Raw genomic sequence first — 20,802 nt, forward strand, 5'->3', positions numbered from 1 at the left:
AGCTGGCATATTAGTGTCACCCAAGCTGACATATTTGTGTCACCCAAGCTGACATATTAGTGTCACCAAGCTGACATATTAGTATCACCCAAGCTGACATATTAGTGTCACACATGCTGGCATATTAGTGTCACCCAAGCTGACATATTTGTGTCACCCAAGCTGACATATTAGTGTCACCCAAGCTGACATATTAGTGTCACCCAAGCTGACATATTAGTGTCACCCAAGCTGACATATTTGTGTCACCCAAGCTGACATATTTGTGTCACCCAAGCTGACATATTAGTGTCACCCAAGCTGACATATTAGTATCACCCAAGCTGACATTTTAGTGTCACCCAAGCTGATACAATATGTACCAACAACAGATGAAGTGGGTTCATATATCAGTTATCTATCATCTACTCCCATTTTTTCTGAAGATGTAAGGAACATGTATATACAATACTGTAACCATTCAAGATGCATGTACAGTATGTTTTGAAATTGAACAAAATCATAATGGCGGTGTATTATCATTATGTGCATCTACGCCATATTATAAAGTGCAAAATGAAAACAAAGCTATTTGTTTACAGTACGGTGAATTGACAATGTGCAATTGTATTATGTCCTCTGTGACCTTGCTGCAACCTTACTGCGACCTTGCTGCTTTTAACAAAACGCTCAGCGAAATGAGATAATTGTTGTCTGTCTTGACTGTTTTTAGACAGGACAGTAATCATAATTCCATCACCCGGTTGCTGAATTGTAACACCAAAATATTGGTGTGCTCAATCATGTGAAACCAAATAGTCCAATACAGTAGGTTTTATTTAACTGGGCAAGTCAGATAAGAACTCATTCTTATTTACAATGACGGCCTAGGAACAGTGGATTAACTGCCTTGTTCGATCTACCAACCTTTCGATTACAGGCCCAACGCTCTAACCACTAGGCTACCTTCCATTACATTACAAAATAAATGTCCTCAGCCTCCAAAACAGATGTAAGTATTTTAGTGAAGTGCATTTATCTTTTAGTTCTTTGTTTTTGCGTCTCTCCAGTGCATTGTATTGTACTTGTCCTAGTAGTTTCTTTACAACAAATCTAATAGAAGACATCATGACTATTTTTAGAATTCCAACAACAATACATATTGATGAGCTATTCAAGTTTCCCTTTTATTTGGCAACTACATTATAAAATGGTGTGCTTTTCCATTTACTTGTTTTACTGTTCTCTCTCCTTCCATTCTGTGAGCCATTTACTCCACACAATGGATGACTTTCATAGCTTTGGTCAAAATGTGTATTATACAGATGTATAGAGATTATCAGTATTCCAAGATGTCACTGGCAATCATGCACAACACTCTAAAGAGCACTGGAACAGCAATGGTGGAAATATTGCCCAGAGTTGGATTAGTGCTTTATTGCAGGGCTTCACAGGCCATTTGATGATCAGTATAGCAAAGTCTGTGTCCCAGAATGAGACATAGGATAGAAACCTGGTTTCAGAAGTGTCTTTAAGATGAAAGTGCTTCCTGGTTCTTTTATCTAGTGTGAATGTCATTACTTTTTAATTAAAAAAAAACAAGATAGAATATATTACTATGGTATGCTCAAAGTCGCCATAGGAAGAGTATTGCATTCCAAGGACAACAAGGAGCTACCAAGGCATGGAAGTGGATTGAAGGTTATTGCTCCTGCTTCAATTCCCCAGAGCAGAGCTTCCTCATGGATGAGCCTAAAGTTCTATATTGAACATGTCTAGCCAGCGATATCACATGTGAAATGTATACTTGTGATGTATTGCCTAATATAGCAGTGTATACATTCCATCACATTCATCATATTCCCCGTGTACAGAGCAGACATCTCTGTTATAATGTTATTATGCATATATGTCACATATCAAGCAAATACTGTATGATTTCCCAGTGATATGCTAATACAACACCCATCACGTCTGAGTTATAGGTTTTTCAATGGCAGTAAGGTATGTTAGGATCCTTATGGCCGTGACATATGTTATGATCCTTATGGCAGTGAGATATCTTATGATCCTTATGACAGTGAGAAATGTTATGATCCTTATGACAGTGACATATCTTATGATCCTTATGGCAGTGAGAAATGTTATGATCCTTATGGCAGTGAGATACGTCATGATCATTATGGCTGTGAGATATGTTGTGGTCGTTATGGGGTGCTCAGTGAAGCTAATAGTCCACAGTATGTCAATAAGAACAGTTGTCCTAAAACGACTTTTACGATATGATCATGTAGTCCACTAAACAGCCCTTTTGATCATGCAGAACTGTGAAATATACATTTATTATGAAATATTAACTTGTTTGTTGTTGTTTGATACACAGTACAGATGTAAAACCCATTGTTCATTCCCGCCACTGACCCCTTGACCCGCGACCCTATTAACAAAGTTGGTCACAGTTGTTTCACAATAAGTTAATAATGACACACCTCTGTTTGTTACACAGTCATATGGATATACACTGATAATAAGGTCTACAAATGTTTCAAGAGACGACTGGTTAAATCCATGCACTTCATGCACAGATGATGGTCAACCTCCAGGCCACCGTAGTTAAGGGTCTCAATGGGTTCCATTCAGAAAGGAGATAAATGAGCATGTTGGGAAATATACCCATGAAGTCATTTGGATGAGAGCCATGCCTTTCTGTCAGTTTATTTAGATGGTGGATTAATTGTCTGTTGTTGTTGTTGAGCTGTTTTTTCTCAGTCATTTGTCCAGGTGTCTTACAGCAGTCTCTTTCAGAGGGTCAGGAGGCCATGGCCGTCCCCGCCTACTTCATGCCACTCCGAAGCACCTGATTGGCTGCGATAAGCATGACGCTGATGATGAAAGCGATGGCAAAAGCACATATCAGGCTCTTGCGTACACACGTCTGCTTGACTTGCTGCGTTGGACTAGCTGCTTGACAGGGAAAGGAGACAAGAGGAGAAGGAGGAAAGTGAGAGATTATCAAGAAGGAGAGACATGCACCTGTGAGTCTTTTGAATAAAATCTCTTTTGATGCTCTGCACATATCTGACACCGGAGGCAAGTTACATTGTAATCTCATCTCCGAATGTACAAGTATATGAACACAATTATTACGGATGAAAACTGCTTGGAGATGTGTTTTTACACCAGTGTGTACGATACATAATTACCTAGATTAGAACTCTGATTTCAGTTAGCTCCAAACAAGATAACAAATGCATTGGCACCTGAGAAGCATGATAAAATAGAATATATTGGAGTTTGGTGTACAGTGCCTTGCAAAAGTTTTCATCAATCTTGGCGTTCATCCTATTTTGTTGCATTACAACCTGTAATTTAAAATTATTTTTATTTGGATTTTATGTAATGGACATACACTAAATAGTCCAAATTGGTGAAAAAAAAAATGCATAAAAATAAAAATATATGAAAAATTGGTGCCTGCATATGTATTCACCCCTTTGCTATGAAGCCACAAAATAAGATCTGGTGCAACCAATTACCTTCAGAAGTCATATAATTAGTTAAATAAAGTCCACCTGTGTGCCATCTAAGTCTCACATGATCTGTCACATGATCTACGCATATATACACACCTGTTATGAAAGTCCCCAGAGTCTGCAACACCACCAAGCAAGGGGCACCACTAAGCAACTGGCACCATGAAGACCAAGGAGCTCTCCAAACAGGTCAGGGACAAAGTTGTGGAGAAGTACAGATCAGGGTTGGGTTATAAAAAAATATCAGAAACTTTGAACATCCCGCAGAGCACCATTAAATCCATTATTAAAAAATTGAAAGAATATGGCACCACAGCAGTCCTGCCAAGAGAGGGCCGCCCAACAAAACTCACAGACCAGGCAAGGAGGGCATTAATCAGAGAGGCAAACAAAGAGACCAAAGATAAACCTGAAGGAGCTGCAAATCTGCAAAGCACCAAAGGGGAGATTGGAGTATCTGTCCATAGAACCACTTTAAGCCGAACATTCCACAGAACTGGGCTTTATGGAAGAGTGGCAAGAAAAAAAAGCCATTGCTGGTAGAAAGAAATAAGCAAACATGTTTGCCAAAAGGCATGTGGGAGAATCCCCAAACATATGGAAGAAGGTACTCTGGTCAGATGAGACTACAATTTAGGTTTTTAGCTATCAAGGAAAACGCTATTCTGGCGCAAACCCAACTCCTCTCATTACCCCGAGAATACCATCACAGTGAAGCATGGTTGTGGCAACATCATGCTGTGGGGATGTGTTTCATCGCCAGGGACTGGGAAACTGGTCAGAATTGAAGGAATCATGGATGGCACTAAATACAGGGAAATTCTTGAGGGAAACCTGTTTCAGTCTTCCAGAGATTTGAGATTTGGACAGAGGTTCACCTTCCAGCGGTACAACCTAAGCATACTGCTAAAGCAACACTTGAGTGGTTTTAAACATTTAAATGTCTTGGAATGGTCTAATCAAAGCCCAGACCTCAATCCAATTGAGAATCCAAATCTGTGGTATGACTTAAAGATTGCTGTACACCAGCGGAACACATCCAACTTGAAGGAGCTGGAGCAGTTTTGCCTTGAAGAATGGGACAAAATCCCAGTGGAAGGATGTTCCAAGCTTATAGAGACAAACCCTAAGAGACTTGCAGTTGTAATTGCTGCAAAAGGTGTCTCAACAAAGTATTGACACGCTCAAGTGTTCTGTTTTTTTTGTCATATTTCTTGTTTGTTCACAAGAAATTTGGTAGGCATGTTGTGTAAATCAAATGATACAAATCCATTTTTAATTCCAGGTTGTAAGGCAACAAAATAGGAAAAATGCCAAGGGGGGTGAAAACTTACGCAAGCCACTATGCAGTGCAGCCAACTCCAGGCTACGCATTTTTCCACCACTTCCACTCTGCATATCTTTCACCTTTTACTCTCTCTCAGTTAATCCACTGAACAAAAATATAAATGCAACATGCAACAATTTCAACAATTTGACTGGGTTACAGTTCAAATAAGGAAATTAGTCAATTGAAATAAATTCATTAGGCCCTAATCTATGGATTTCACAAGACTGGTCAGTGGTGCAGCCATAGGTGGACCTTGGATGGCATAGGCCCACCCACTTGGAAGTCATACCCACCCACTGGGGAACCAGGCCCAGAAAATCAGAATGAGTTTTTCCCAACAAAATTCTCTAAAACGATGTTGGAGATGGCTTATCGTAGAGAAATTGACATTCAATTCTCTTGCAACAGCTCGGGTGGACATTCCTGCAGTCAGCATGTCAACTGCATGCTCCCTCAAACCTTGAGACATCTGTGGCATTGTGTTTTGTGACAAACCGGCACATTTTATAGTGGCCTTATATTGTCCGCATCACACGGTGCATCTACAGTATGTAATTTGTTTATTCAGCTTCTTGATATGGCACACTTGTCAGGTGGATGGATTATCTTGGCAAAGGAGAAATGCTCACTAACAGGGATATAAACACATTTGTGCACAACATTTTAGAGAAATAAGCTTTTTGTATGTATGGAACATTTCTGGGATATTTTATCATGCATCATGGAACCAATGCTTTACATGTCGTGTTTATGTTTTTGTTCAGCACAGATGTCTTTCTCAATTAAACTATTATACTGGAAGTATATCAAAGTGTACAAGGTCTTCTACTGTCCATATTAACCTGAGACACGTTAAAGTGTTTACCACAAAGTGTGTACTACAAAGTGTGTACTATACAGTGTGTACCACAAAGTGTGTACTATAACATGTATACTATAAAGCGTGTACTATAAGGTTCCTTACTGTCTATATCCACCTGGCAGGCCCCTGGGTTCGCTATGTGACTCTCCTCGGTCATGATGATGTTCTCGATATCCTTCATGGTGAGGTGGTCGGAGAATGTATCATACAGCAGCCTCTTCAGCTCCTCTACCGTCAGCTTCTGCATGTCAGTCTGGACACGCAAGCACGCACACACACACACACACACACACGCAAGCACGCACACACGCAATCACACACACACACACACACACACACACACACACACACCCAGTTTTCTAGCATGAGAAACTGAAGTTTGATTTACACATGTTATTGTTTTTCACGTGGAGTTTTTGAACATGTGAAACTGCAAATGAGATTTTTACATGTGAAACTGCATAACCAATTTTAATACGACCAAGCACAAATTTCACATGTGCAACTGCAATTCACATGTTAGGTGAAAACATGTTTATGTTATCACATGTGAAAAGTTGGTGTTAACATGTGAATTAAAAATGTAAGACACGTGAAAATATGGTTTCAAGTGAAATTTTAGCTCAGCATGTGAAAACAGCTATTTCACATGTGAAAATGCTAATTTTATATGTATTTTTTTTACACACACAATAAGATATGAGTTTGTTCTAGAATCTAGATTGTATACAAAGACACTGCATAGATAATGCTAACACAAGCCTGACTCTGAATCAGTCTCTAAATACTTTTTACTATTACTGTCAATATGGGAGGGTAATTATCTGAAAAACTGTCACACAGTAAAAACCTGATTTAATCTAAATTGATTTTTCTTCTTTCGATCGTCAGACTAGTGTATACAATAGGTGGGGATGGTTGTTGAAAGTCAGGAAGGAAGGACACAGTTCTGACAGAAGAACATTACTAAGAATACTAAGTACTAAGTAAATACTAAGGTTGCATTCCAAACACATAAAAGTCACACCATCTCCCCTCAGCCCTCAAATTAAGTGGACACTTCTGATGATGTATCATGATGTCTGACGAGTTGACACCTGCAGGGCAAGGGGTGAGGGAAGAATGAATGGATTTTAAATTAACCGCTCTCATTCGTCCCACAGTTGTGTTTTCAGTTATCGTGCGATACAGTCAATTATGATTGGCTAGAAGACAACACCTCCGCAGACATTGAATGCTAGCCATCCGACTATATCAGGTAAATAAAAAATTACAATGTATAAGTGTGATGTCGGGGAAAGTTGTATGCGCAAGCTAACGTTTCCAAAAGCTAACCAAATAAAAGCCTCATTACTCACGAGGGGTCACGACCTTATCAACCCTCCACTGAATCTGGGAATTACATTTGTTTTCCTTTCAAGTCACAAAGTCTCCATACGATGGATAAATGGTGACATAGATGACAGTTACAGTATAGCATTACATCCTAATCACCCAGAAGCCTTTGTAGCTTGTCAGTGGTAATAAGCAGGAAGGAAGCGGTTTATGATTACTTACCTTCCAGAACACAGAGTCAAAGTCGGTTCCGTGGAACTTGTCTGGCATTCCGGCTGCTGTCAGCTTGGGTCCGAGGAGAGTGACAAACTCTTCGAAATCCACCTGACCATCACCTGTTGATGACAGGAATCTTGATGACACTTGGTATGCTAGTGTGTGTGTGTGTGTGTGTGTGTGTGTGTGTGTGTGTGTGTGTGTGTGTGTGTGTGTGTGTGTGTGTGTGTGTGTGTGTGTGTGTGTGTGTGTGTGTGTGTGTGTGTCTGTGTGTGTGTCTGTGTTTGGGTTGGTGGGTGTGAGCGCCCGTCTGTGTCGTGAATGCGTGCCTGTGTGCATGCCTGTGTGCATGCCTGTGTGCATGCCTGTGTGTGTCCGTGTCTGTGTGTGCGTGTGTCTATCTCACCGTCCATGTCCAGTCTCTGTATGATGACCTCCAGCTCCACCTCATTGGGCATGTACCCCAGAGACCTCATGGCCATGCCCAGCTCTTGCTTCGAGATGAAGCCATTCCCATCACGGTCAAATACCTTGAACGCCTCGCGAATCTCTGTGAGGAAGACAACAAAGAGAAGTGTTATAGTATCAGCCTACCTATGTCATGTGCCTAAGCACTAAATAACTTCAATTTCGAAAATAAGGTTTTAATTATGCTACACAAATGAATGGTCAATCTCTACCAACGAATGTAGGGGATGCACTGAAGACGATGAAAAAAAACCCAGAACATTTAAATCTCCAAGGGATAAAGTGATGTGAGGTGAACAAATGGCACATTCACTTTCACAGTGTATAGATTGGATCTTAAGAGAGCCACTGTGGCCATTTTGACAGACCAAAATGCATCCGTTGAAAAATGAACTAGGTTACTGTATGTAAAAGGTCACTTCAGGAAAAAAAATGTATGACAGAAACCTAAGAAGAGGAAATGTTGGCTTTTCAAATAGTTATTTTAATTTAAACTAATCTAAAGCATACCAGAGATCTGTATAATGAAGAGATAACATGATAACTCCCTAACAATGGGAGTCGTTGTCCCAAAGGCAGGAAGGTAGACGAAAAGCTTAGGTCTGCATACTAAGCCCATAGAAACGGATTGGGCTTATTCTGGACAGATTTTGGCGAGAGTGAGCCCTCTCATTTTGCCTCTTCCTATCTGAGCATACTGACCAGGTCTGTCCTTAAAATACTACTCCCATAGCTCAAAAGCCCCTTTCCTTACGAGTGACCGAAACCCATCACTCATATGTGTTGTACACCGTCGGCCAGTCAAATTACTGATTGTAAAGATCTAGCATACAGGAAACTGGTTCAGGTGATGATGAACAATCTTCCCTATATACACTTGATGATGGGTAGATCTGGGATGAATCTGCTCCGGTATCTACTCTGACTGTTTTTGCAGTAGCCAAGAATCACAAAACACATTGTTAAAAAAATCATGTACGATATCAGATGTGTTAAGTCAGTGTAAGTCTTGTGGAAATGAAATGTAGCTCTGTGAGAGGACATTCTAGATAACATTTGCAGGTGGAAAATAGGTGACTGCAAACATGCTTATGTAAATAAAAAAAGATATGAACCCCAATTTGAATTTGAATGACATTGAATAAGTCTATAATTGAATATATAAGGGACAATTTTATATATTCATTAAAGTGATTAGAGAAAGCAGGAATGAGTACCTATCACTAAGTAAGAATTATCATAATAAAACGTACTTCATTCACTCTGTAGCTTATTGTTAGTGACGTGCGGTGTAGTAAATACCATTTGCTGTTGCATTGATGTAGTGGGGTGTCAGAATAGGGATATGTGGGCATGTCCGTGGCCAAAATAAACCCCTGACTCATTTTGACAAATATTTTGGGCAAGAAAGAAAATGTGAGACGGATGAATGAAGACAGAATGTGTTGTGTATACATGAGGTGATGCCAATGCTTTAGGAAATAGTTTAGTATTATTTTCAAGGCGCAGAACGGAATGGATACCCATCTGCTACAGGGACAGGGGCACTTGGCTATCATGGATTACAATGTGGCACACAATTTATAAGGTGGAGTAGAATGACATTTCCCCACCTCATGGCCACCCCAGCTGCTTCCGATCCTATTAACAACACCTCCAAATCCACCTGAGGTCCTTCACTCCATCTTTTTCTGGTGTTTGCTGTATAAACAGCTCTTCAGCTGAGCAGAGCCCTATTCCATTGAAAAAGCTCAAACGCTGCCTCTCAGGAGGGGCGAGACTCTTAGAGAAGGTGCCAGCACCGTTTTAGAAGGTCTATATCTCTTACAATTAGCCATGAACTATAAGAGAGTTACATCATAACAACTAATTACAATATACACTCAGTGGCCAGTTTATTGGGTACACCCACCTTTGTCTCCAGAACAGCCTGAACTCTTTGGGACATGGAAAAGTTGATCAATTGGTATCAAATCAAAATTATTTGTCACGTGCCGAATACAACAGGTGTAGAACTTACAGTGAAATGCTTACTTACAGCCTCTAACCAACAGTGCAATTTCTAAGTAAATAAAAAAGCATTAGGTGAGCAATAGATGAGTAAAGAAATAAAAACAACAGTAAAAAAGACTGAAAAATAACCGTAGCGAGGCTACATACAGTAGAGAGGCTATATACAGGCACCGGTTAGTCAGGCTGATTGAGGTAGTATGTACATGTAGGTATGGTTAAAGTAACAACGCATATACAATAAAGAGAGAGTAGCATTTGCGTAAAAGAGGGGTTGGCGGGGGTTGGGTGGCGGGACACAATGCAGATAGTCCGGGTAGCCAATGTGCGGGGACACCGGTTGGTTGGGCCAATTGAGGTAGTATGTGCATGAAATGTATAGTTAAAGTGACTATGCATATAAGATAAACAGAGAGTAACAGCAGTGTAAAAGAGGGGTTGGGGGGGGCACACAATGCAAATAGTCCAGGTAGCCATTTGATTACCTATTCAGGAGTCTTATGGCTTGGTGGTAAAAACTGTTGAGAGGCCATTTGGTCCTAGACTTGGCTCTCCAGTACCGCTTGCCATGCGGTAGTAGAGAGAACAGTCTATGACAGGGGTGACTGTGGTCTTTGACAATTTTAGGGCCTTCCTCTGACACCGACTGGTGTAGAGGTCCTGGATGGCAGGCAGCTTAGCCCCAGTGATGTGCTGGGCCATACGCACTACCCTCTGTAGTGCCCTGCGGTCGCAAGCCGAGCAGTTACCGTGCCAGGCAGTGATGCAACCAGTCAGGATGCTCTCCATGTTGCAGCTGTAGAACCTTTTGAGGATCTGAGGACCCATGACAAATCTTTTTAGTTTCGTGATAGGGAATAGGCTTTGTCATGCCCTCTTCATGACTGTCTTGGTGTGTTTGGACCATTCTAGTTTGTTGTTGATGTGGACACCAAGGAACTTGAAGCTCTCAACCTGCTCAACTACAGCCCCGTCAATGAGAATGGGGGCGTGCTTGGTCCACCTTTTCCTGTAGTCCCCAATCATCTCTTTTGTCTCGGTTACGTTGAGGGATAGGTTGTAATTCTGGCACCACCCGGCCAGGTCTCTAACCTCCTCCCGATAGGCTGTCTCGTCATTGTCGGTGATCACTGTACCACTGTAGAGTCGTCTGCAAACTTAATGATGGTGTTGGAGTCATGCCTGGCCATGCAGTCATGGGTGAACAGGGAGTACAGGAGGGGACTGAGCACGCACCACCGAGGGGCTCCAGTTTTGAGGATCAGCATGGCGGATGTGTTGTTTCCTACCGTTACCACCTGAGGGCGGCCCGTCAGGAAGTCCAGGATTGTTTATTCCGAGAATCCTTAGCTTAGTGATGAGCTTTGAGAGTACTCTGGTGTTTAACGCTGAGCTGTGGTCAATTAATAGCATTCTACATAGGTGTTCCTTTTGTCCAGGTGGGAAAGGGTGGTGTGGAGTGCAATAGAGATTGCATCACCTGTGGATCTGATTGGGCGGTATGCAAATTGGAGTGGGTCCAGGGTTTCTGGGATAATGGTGTTGATGTGAGCCATTACCAGCCTTTCAAAGCACTTCGTGGCTACGGATGTGAGGGTTACAGATCTGTTGACATTTAGGCAGGTTGCCTTAGTGTTCTTGGGCACAGGGACTATGGAGGTCTGCTTGAAACATGTTTTTATTACAGACTCAATCAGGGACATGTTGAAAATGTCAGTGAAGACACCTGCCAGTTGGTCAGCACATGCCCGGAGCACGTTCTGGTAATTCATCTGACCCAGCAGCCTTGTGAATGTTGACCTATTTAAAGGTCTTTCTCACGTCAGCTATGGAGAGCGTGATCACACAGTCATCTGGAACGACTGATGCTCTCATGCATACCTCAGTGTTGCTTGCCTCGAAGTGAGCATAGAAGTGATTTAGCTCATCTGGTAGGCTCGTGTCACTGGGTAGCTCTCGGCTGTGCTTCCCTTTGTAATCAAGAGACCTAACGTGTTCCCTACATTATTACACCACTGCCAGAAGACTGTACCATTGACAACAGGCAGGATGGGGCCATGGACTCATCCTGCTAACGCCAAATCCTTACTCTGCCATCAGCATGACACAACAGGAACTAGGATTCACCAGACCAGGAAATGTTTTCTCCTCTCTGTAATTTCCCTGTGTTGGTGATCGCGTGCCCATTGGAGCTGCTTCTTCTTGTTTTTAGCTGATAGGAGTGGAACCTGGTGTGGTTGTCTGCTGCAATAGCCAATACATGACAGGGACCGAAAAGTTGTGCTGTACCAATATTTGCCTGTTTGTGGACTGCCTGTTAGCTTGAACAATTCATTCTCCTTCAACCTGTCATCAACTAACTGTTCTCTCCCACAGGGATGCCCCTTACTGGATGTTATATGTTTCTTGCACCATTCGGGCGGTGGGTAGCCTAGTGGTTAGAGCATTGGGCCAGTAATTGAAAGTTTGCTGGATGGAATCCCCAAACTGACACTGTAAAAAAAAAATCATTCTTCCCCAAAGGCAGTAAACCTACTGTGCCGTGGATGTCGATTAAGGCAACCCCCCCCCCCCCCCCCCCCACACACACACACACACCCCACACCTCTCTGATTCAGAGGGTTGGGTTAAATGTAGAAGACACATTTCAGTTGAAGGCATTCAGTTGTACAAATGACTAGGTATACTCCCTTTCCTTCTCAGTAAACTCTAGACACTGTCGTGTGTGAAAAGCCCTGGGGGCCAACTGTTTCTGCGATGCTGAAACCAGTGCACCTGGCATTGACGAACATACCACCCTCAAAATCGCTTAGGTCACTCATTTTGTCCATTCCAACTTTCAATCAAACAGTAACTGAATGCCTTGATGCCTGTCTGCCTGCTTTATATAGCAAGCCACGGCTACGTGACTCTCTGTCTGTAGGAGCAAACTATTTTCATAAACTGGGTGTTGTACCCAATAATCTTGTAACGGCATTCTTCCTCCTCTTCTGAGGAGGAGAAGCGAGAAGGATCGGAGGACCAATGCGCAGCGTAGTAAGTGTCCATAACGTTTATTTACAGACATAAACTGAACACTACAAAACAATAAACGTGAAATGAACAAAACCAAAACAGTACCGTGTGGCAACAAACACTCACACAGAAACAAACACCCACAACTCAAAAGTGAAACCCAGGCTACCTAAGTATGATTCTCAATCAGGGACAACGATTGACAGCTGCCTCTGATTGAGAACCATACTAGGCCAAACTCAAAACCCCAACATAGAAAAACAAACATAGACTGCCCACCCCAACTCACGCCCTGACCATACTAAAACAAAGAATAAAATAACAGAACTATGGTCAGAACGTGACAAATCTGGACATTGAGTGTGTATTTGCCGCCATTGCCAATACTTGTCAGCACAAGATATCTATTAACATTAATCAAATTAATCAAAACAAACTCCTAACTCCTAGATCTCCTAACTCCTAACTGAATCGACTCAACCATAGTCCTCCTAAAACAAGAAGAACAGCTTGCATCTACAATGTAATCCAGGCTAGGCTAGTTAGCCCTGCGAATTCAGCTAGCTCTACTAACCCATTTAGCCCTAGAAGCTCAGCTAGCCCCTCACACCACGAGTCCAACATGGCAACCAACAATGTCGACGACCTAAACCAGAATCAGAGCAAAGGGGTCTTGGAAGCAATCTCTTCCATGAGGACGGACATTTCCCACAAACTCGAAAGTGTTGTAACAGGGATTAGTGAGGTTAAACTTTACCTTAACTCCACGCGCCTTGACAAAGCAGAGGAACGCATTAGCATGGTGGAAGATACTCTAGTCACTGTCAAAACAACGACAGAAAAGTTTAAAAACAGATGGCTGACATTACTTCGAAACTAAGCTCGCTCAAGAACTACCACAGAAGGTCAAATTTGAATCTGGTTCATCTACCCGAAAAAGTGAAAAATGGTGATGCAGTTGCATCGCTTGAGAAATGGCTGCTCTTTTTCTTTTTGGACACCCTGCCCGTTGAAAGAGCCGATTGGCTTCCAGCTCCTAAAGGCCCAAGTCCTTATCATGAAGTTTCTCAACTTTCAAGACAAAGTCTGACTGTTGTGGAAAGCCAGAGTCAAGGGCAAAGTGATGTACGGGGACCAAGAAATCATGTTCTTCTCTGACATATCAGCAGACCAGCACCAAAAAATAAAAGGCTACGACTGGGTTAAACGCCAGCTCTGGTCCATCCCATTGCCTATGGAATAGCTTTCCCAGCTAAACTATGTGTGACGTACAATGGACGGTCACAATAGTTTGAATCTCCCTCTCAAGCCTAGGCATTCATCTGAAGTATAACGGGATTATCACCACCCTGGACTACGGCGAATTAAACCACCATGGATTTTGTGACTGGTTACAAGCTAGCAAACTAACGTTAGCCAATTTGTTGGCAGCTAGCTAGCATGACATTTAAGCGAATAATAACTCCTCTGAATAACAGTGTCTTGACAAGTGAGCACATTTTCTATGCCAGGTAAAACCGTGCCTCAATAGCTCATTGTTATGAATGTTTCCAAATAAATGTTATTAGAATACAGCTTAAACAAATGCAAATACAGCTACTTAACTGGCTGCACTTTTTGCCGTAATGTAAGTTACCCGTAGTTGGCTAGATAGCAACCAACAGATAAGAACGTTGCCAGCCAACATGGCAATGGAACATTTAGAACGAACGACGGGTTCGCGTCCATAGATAAAGAACAAAAATACTGAACGATTGGGTCACGTCTCTGGCAACCGAACCGATAGACCAGAAGGCTTGGGTAGCAACCCTACATTTGTGTCGGGACTATATATTGTGGGAGGATGAAATAGCATGAATAAATGTATAAAAATCAAGTTTTTATTAAAATATGTCAATCATTAGTTGCACATGTTGGTAACCCGTTGTATAAAAGTGATAATGCCTTCAAAGCCAGTGTTTGTGCCTAACAACACACGTGCCAATATATCTTCCAAACACCGGCTTCTCAGATATTAGCACATAATTAAGCATGTCGCATAGCATTTTGCTAGGTATGCCTATTGTTTAGTTCGTGAGGAATAATAGTCGAGAGAAGGCAGGAGACACTTTGTTTTGTTTAGCATCACTTAGATTAGACTGCTCCCTTTACTGGATCAGTTGTCAACCAGGCTACACTTTACGATGAGGAGGATGTGGGAGGGGAAGCTTTGAGTGTCTCGGTTAGGGAAACAGGGGAATGGGGTCCAGTGTTTTACTGTTAGGAAAGATTTAGGTTTTTTGTTTCAACAGATCTTTACATATTTTCCTCACTACAAAATACTCATGCAGTGCTTGTGGTTACTAAACATATTTTAGATATGCGTTTATACTCTAGCTTATTCCATGTTCATATATTTAGTTAAATGACTTCAAATGCAAAACTGAAATTTACTTTGTCGAATGTCCGTGGAGTTGATCAACTATCCAAGCTTAAACAGGTTATTACTAATCTATTGTGTTCCTACAAGAAACTCACTTGCTGAAGGATGAGCTAATTAAAATATGCAGGAGATGGCAAGCACAAGTGATGGCATCCTGTTTCTCCTCTCATTCTCATGGTATTATGGTTTTAATTAAAAAATCTGTTCCATTTCAAATGGAAAATAGTATAACTGATATAGCTGGGTAGATACATTTTGATACAGGAAACTCTTTTGAATGAGCGTATTAATCTGGTTAATGTATATGGTCCTACTGATGATAATCTCAAATTATCTGAGAATTTCTTTCTATTCGTAGTATAGCCTCCCTTCCTGGTAAAGTCCTAATGGCATGGGGATTTTAATTGCATTTCTGATCCTCATCTCGATCACTCCACTTGCAGAGTAGAAAGAAATTACAGCATTTCATTAAGAATACGGAACAAGGTTTTTACATATCTTGGTATTAAAATCACACCAGAAATTAGCTGATTGAGTAGTTCAACAGATGATGAACCCATGGTAACGGGTGTAACAAAATCCGTCAACAGATGGACATCATTACAGCCTACATCTATTATTGTTAGAATAAATATAATTAATATGAATATTTTGACCCAATATCTTAATCTATTTCAATCAATTCCTATGGCTCCACCACCTTTATTTTTCCCAAAGATCAGAAAGATACTAACATTTTATCTGGTGCAACAGAAAACCAAGGCTTAGACTTTCGCTTATTTATTTGCCCTAAGACAGAGGAGGGTTAAAACGTCCAACCCTACAGTGGCATTACTGGTCTCCACAACAGAGGGCTGCAATGTTTTGGTTTTCCAAGGAACCATACTTACCCTGGCTGCAGACTGAAATCTTATCCACGAAAGGCTTAACTTTGGATGAATATTTGTACTCTGCTCCCTTTCAGAAACTAAGAAGAACACTACTAATCCTTTTGGTAAAAACAACCTATCTATATGGCACAAAGTGCAGCAATATTGTTTGAATCCCCTGAATTATCCAGTTGTAGACCAATTTTGGACAATTTCACACCTGATAAAAATGACATGAATAATAAAAATGACACAATGCCAGAAGACTGTACCATTGACAACAGGCAGGATGGGGCCATGGACTCATCCTGCTAACGCCAAATCCTTACTCTGCCATCAGCATGACACAACAGGAACTAGGATTCACCAGACCAGGAAATGTTTTCTCCTCTCTGTAATTTCCCTGTGTTGGTGATCGCGTGCCCATTGGAGCTGCTTCTTCTTGTTTTTAGCTGATAGGAGTGGAACCTGGTGTGGTTGTCTGCTGCAATAGCCAATACATGACAGGGACCGAAAAGTTGTGCTGTACCAATATTTGCCTGTTTGTGGACTGCCTGTTAGCTTGAACAATTAATTCTCCTTCAACCTGTCATCAACTAACTGTTCTCTCCCACAGGGATGCCCCTTACTGGATGTTATATGTTTCTTGCACCATTCGGGCGGTGGGTAGCCTAGTGGTTAGAGCATTGGGCCAGTAATTGAAAGTTTGCTGGATGGAATCCCCAAACTGACACTGTAAAAAAAAATCATTCTTCCCCAAAGGCAGTAAACCTACTGTGCCGTGGATGTCGATTAAGGCAACCCCCCCCCCACACACACACACCCCACACCTCTCTGATTCAGAGGGTTGGGTTAAATGTAGAAGACACATTTCAGTTGAAGGCATTCAGTTGTACAAATGACTAGGTATACTCCCTTTCCTTCTCAGTAAACTCTAGACACTGTCGTGTGTGAAAAGCCCTGGGGGCCAACTGTTTCTGCGATGCTGAAACCAGTGCACCTGGCATTGACGAACATACCACCCTCAAAATCGCTTAGGTCACTCATTTTGTCCATTCCAACTTTCAATCAAACAGTAACTGAATGCCTTGATGCCTGTCTGCCTGCTTTATATAGCAAGCCACGGCTACGTGACTCTCTGTCTGTAGGAGCAAACTATTTTCATAAACTGGGTGTTGTACCCAATAATCTTGTAACGGCATTCTTCCTCCTCTTCTGAGGAGGAGAAGCGAGAAGGATCGGAGGACCAATGCGCAGCGTAGTAAGTGTCCATAACGTTTATTTACAGACATAAACTGAACACTACAAAACAATAAACGTGAAATGAACAAAACCAAAACAGTACCGTGTGGCAACAAACACTCACACAGAAACAAACACCCACAACTCAAAATTGAAACCCAGGCTACCTAAGTATGATTCTCAATCAGGGACAACGATTGACAGCTGCCTCTGATTGAGAACCATACTAGGCCAAACTCAAAACCCCAACATAGAAAAACAAACATAGACTGCCCACCCCAACTCACGCCCTGACCATACTAAAACAAAGAATAAAATAACAGAACTATGGTCAGAACGTGACAAATCTGGACATTGAGTGTGTATTTGCCGCCATTGCCAATACTTGTCAGCACAAGATATCTATTAACATTAATCAAATTAATCAAAACAAACTCCTAACTCCTAGATCTCCTAACTCCTAACTGAATCGACTCAACCATAGTCCTCCTAAAACAAGAAGAACAGCTTGCATCTACAATGTAATCCAGGCTAGGCTAGTTAGCCCTGCGAATTCAGCTAGCTCTACTAACCCATTTAGCCCTAGAAGCTCAGCTAGCCCCTCACACCACGAGTCCAACATGGCAACCAACAATGTCGACGACCTAAACCAGAATCAGAGCAAAGGGGTCTTGGAAGCAATCTCTTCCATGAGGACGGACATTTCCCACAAACTCGAAAGTGTTGTAACAGGGATTAGTGAGGTTAAACTTTACCTTAACTCCACGCGCCTTGACAAAGCAGAGGAACGCATTAGCATGGTGGAAGATACTCTAGTCACTGTCAAAACAACGACAGAAAAGTTTAAAAACAGATGGCTGACATTACTTCGAAACTAAGCTCGCTCAAGAACTACCACAGAAGGTCAAATTTGAATCTGGTTCATCTACCCGAAAAAGTGAAAAATGGTGATGCAGTTGCATCGCTTGAGAAATGGCTGCTCTTTTTCTTTTTGGACACCCTGCCCGTTGAAAGAGCCGATTGGCTTCCAGCTCCTAAAGGCCCAAGTCCTTATCATGAAGTTTCTCAACTTTCAAGACAAAGTCTGACTGTTGTGGAAAGCCAGAGTCAAGGGCAAAGTGATGTACGGGGACCAAGAAATCATGTTCTTCTCTGACATATCAGCAGACCAGCACCAAAAAATAAAAGGCTACGACTGGGTTAAACGCCAGCTCTGGTCCATCCCATTGCCTATGGAATAGCTTTCCCAGCTAAACTATGTGTGACGTACAATGGACGGTCACAATAGTTTGAATCTCCCTCTCAAGCCTAGGCATTCATCTGATGTATAACGGGATTATCACCACCCTGGACTACGGCGAATTAAACCACCATGGATTTTGTGACTGGTTACAAGCTAGCAAACTAACGTTAGCCAATTTGTTGGCAGCTAGCTAGCATGACATTTAAGCGAATAATAACTCCTCTGAATAACAGTGTCTTGACAAGTGAGCACATTTTCTATGCCAGGTAAAACCGTGCCTCAATAGCTCATTGTTATGAATGTTTCCAAATAAATGTTATTAGAATACAGCTTAAACAAATGCAAATACAGCTACTTAACTGGCTGCACTTTTTGCCGTAACTGTAAGTTACCCGTAGTTGGCTAGATGGCAACCAACAGATAAGAACGTTGCCAGCCAACATGGCAATGGAACATTTAGAACGAACGACGGGTTCGCGTCCATAGATAAAGAACAAAAATACTGAACGATTGGGTCACGTCTCTGGCAACCGAACCGATAGACCAGAAGGCTTGGGTAGCAACCCTACATTTGTGTCGGGACTATATATTGTGGAAGGATGAAATAGCATGAATAAATGTATAAAAATCAAGTTTTTATTAAAATATGTCAATCATTAGTTGCACATGTTGGTAACCCGTTGTATAAAAGTGATAATGCCTTCAAAGCCAGTGTTTGTGCCTAACAACACACGTGCCAATATATCTTCCAAACACCGGCTTCTCAGATATTAGCACATAATTAAGCATGTCGCATAGCATTTTGCTAGGTATGCCTATTGTTTAGTTCGTGAGGAATAATAGTCGAGAGAAGGCAGGAGACACTTTGTTTTGTTTAGCATCACTTAGATTAGACTGCTCCCTTTACTGGATCAGTTGTCAACCAGGCTACACTTTACGATGAGGAGGATGTGGGAGGGGAAGCTTTGAGTGTCTCGGTTAGGGAAACAGGGGAATGGGGTTCAGTGTTTTACTGTTAGGAAAGATTTAGGTTTTTTGTTTCAACAGATCTTTACATATTTTCCTCACTACAAAATACTCATGCAGTGCTTGTGGTTACTAAACATATTTTAGATATGCGTTTATACTCTAGCTTATTCCATGTTCATATATTTAGTTAAATGACTTCAAATGCAAAACTGAAATTTACTTTGTCGAATGTCCGTGGAGTTGATCAACTATCCAAGCTTAAACAGGTTATTACTAATCTATTGTGTTCCTACAAGAAACTCACTTGCTGAAGGATGAGCTAATTAAAATATGTAGGAGATGGCAAGCACAAGTGATGGCATCCTGTTTCTCTTCTCATTCTCATGGTATTATGGTTTTAATTAAAAAATCTGTTCCATTTCAAATGGAAAATAGTATAACTGATACAGCTGGGTAGATACATTTTGATACAGGAAACTCTTTTGAATGAGCGTATTAATCTGGTTAATGTATATGGTCCTACTGATGATAATCTCAAATTATCTGAGAATTTCTTTCTATTCGTAGTATAGCCTCCCTTCCTGGTAAAGTCCTAATGGCATGGGGATTTTAATTGCATTTCTGATCCTCATCTCGATCACTCCACTTGCAGAGTAGAAAGAAATTACAGCATTTCATTAAGAATACGGAACAAGGTTTTTACATATCTTGGTATTAAAATCACACCAGAAATTAGCTGATTGAGTAGTTCAACAGATGATGAACCCATGGTAACGGGTGTAACAAAATCCGTCAACAGATGGACATCATTACAGCCTACATCTATTATTGTTAGAATAAATATAATTAATATGAATATTTTGACCCAATATCTTAATCTATTTCAATCAATTCCTATGGCTCCACCACCTTTATTTTTCCCAAAGATCAGAAAGATACTAACATTTTATCTGGTGCAACAGAAAACCAAGGCTTAGACTTTCGCTTATTTATTTGCCCTAAGACAGAGGAGGGTTAAAACGTCCAACCCTACAGTGGCATTACTGGTCTCCACAACAGAGGGCTGCAATGTTTTGGTTTTCCAAGGAACCATACTTACCCTGGCTGCAGACTGAAATCTTATCCACGAAAGGCTTAACTTTGGATGAATATTTGTACTCTGCTCCCTTTCAGAAACTAAGAAGAACACTACTAATCCTTTTGGTAAAAACAACCTATCTCTATGGCACAAAGTGCAGCAATATTGTTTGAATCCCCTGAATTATCCAGTTGTAGACCAATTTTGGACAATTTCACACCTGATAAAAAT

General features: G+C 41.4%; 1 protein-coding gene across 1 annotated transcript in view; it reads right to left on the reverse strand.

Moving 5' to 3' along the window:
* Window positions 1–2,594: 2,594 nt before the first annotated feature.
* Window positions 2,595–20,802, reverse strand: part of LOC139389915 (calcium-binding protein 7) — a 50,663-nt gene continuing 32,455 nt past the window's right edge. The window contains exons 2-5 of the mRNA XM_071136947.1: window positions 7,662–7,805; window positions 7,262–7,374; window positions 5,807–5,957; window positions 2,595–2,943 (exon numbers count right to left, since the gene is read on the reverse strand). Coding sequence (XP_070993048.1) covers window positions 2,813–2,943; window positions 5,807–5,957; window positions 7,262–7,374; window positions 7,662–7,805 — 539 coding nt within the window. The 3' untranslated portion in view covers window positions 2,595–2,812. The remainder of the gene's footprint in view (window positions 2,944–5,806; window positions 5,958–7,261; window positions 7,375–7,661; window positions 7,806–20,802) is intronic.

This window comes from Oncorhynchus clarkii, chromosome 30 (assembly GCF_045791955.1).
Source record: "Oncorhynchus clarkii lewisi isolate Uvic-CL-2024 chromosome 30, UVic_Ocla_1.0, whole genome shotgun sequence".
Lineage (NCBI taxonomy): Eukaryota > Metazoa > Chordata > Actinopteri > Salmoniformes > Salmonidae > Oncorhynchus > Oncorhynchus clarkii.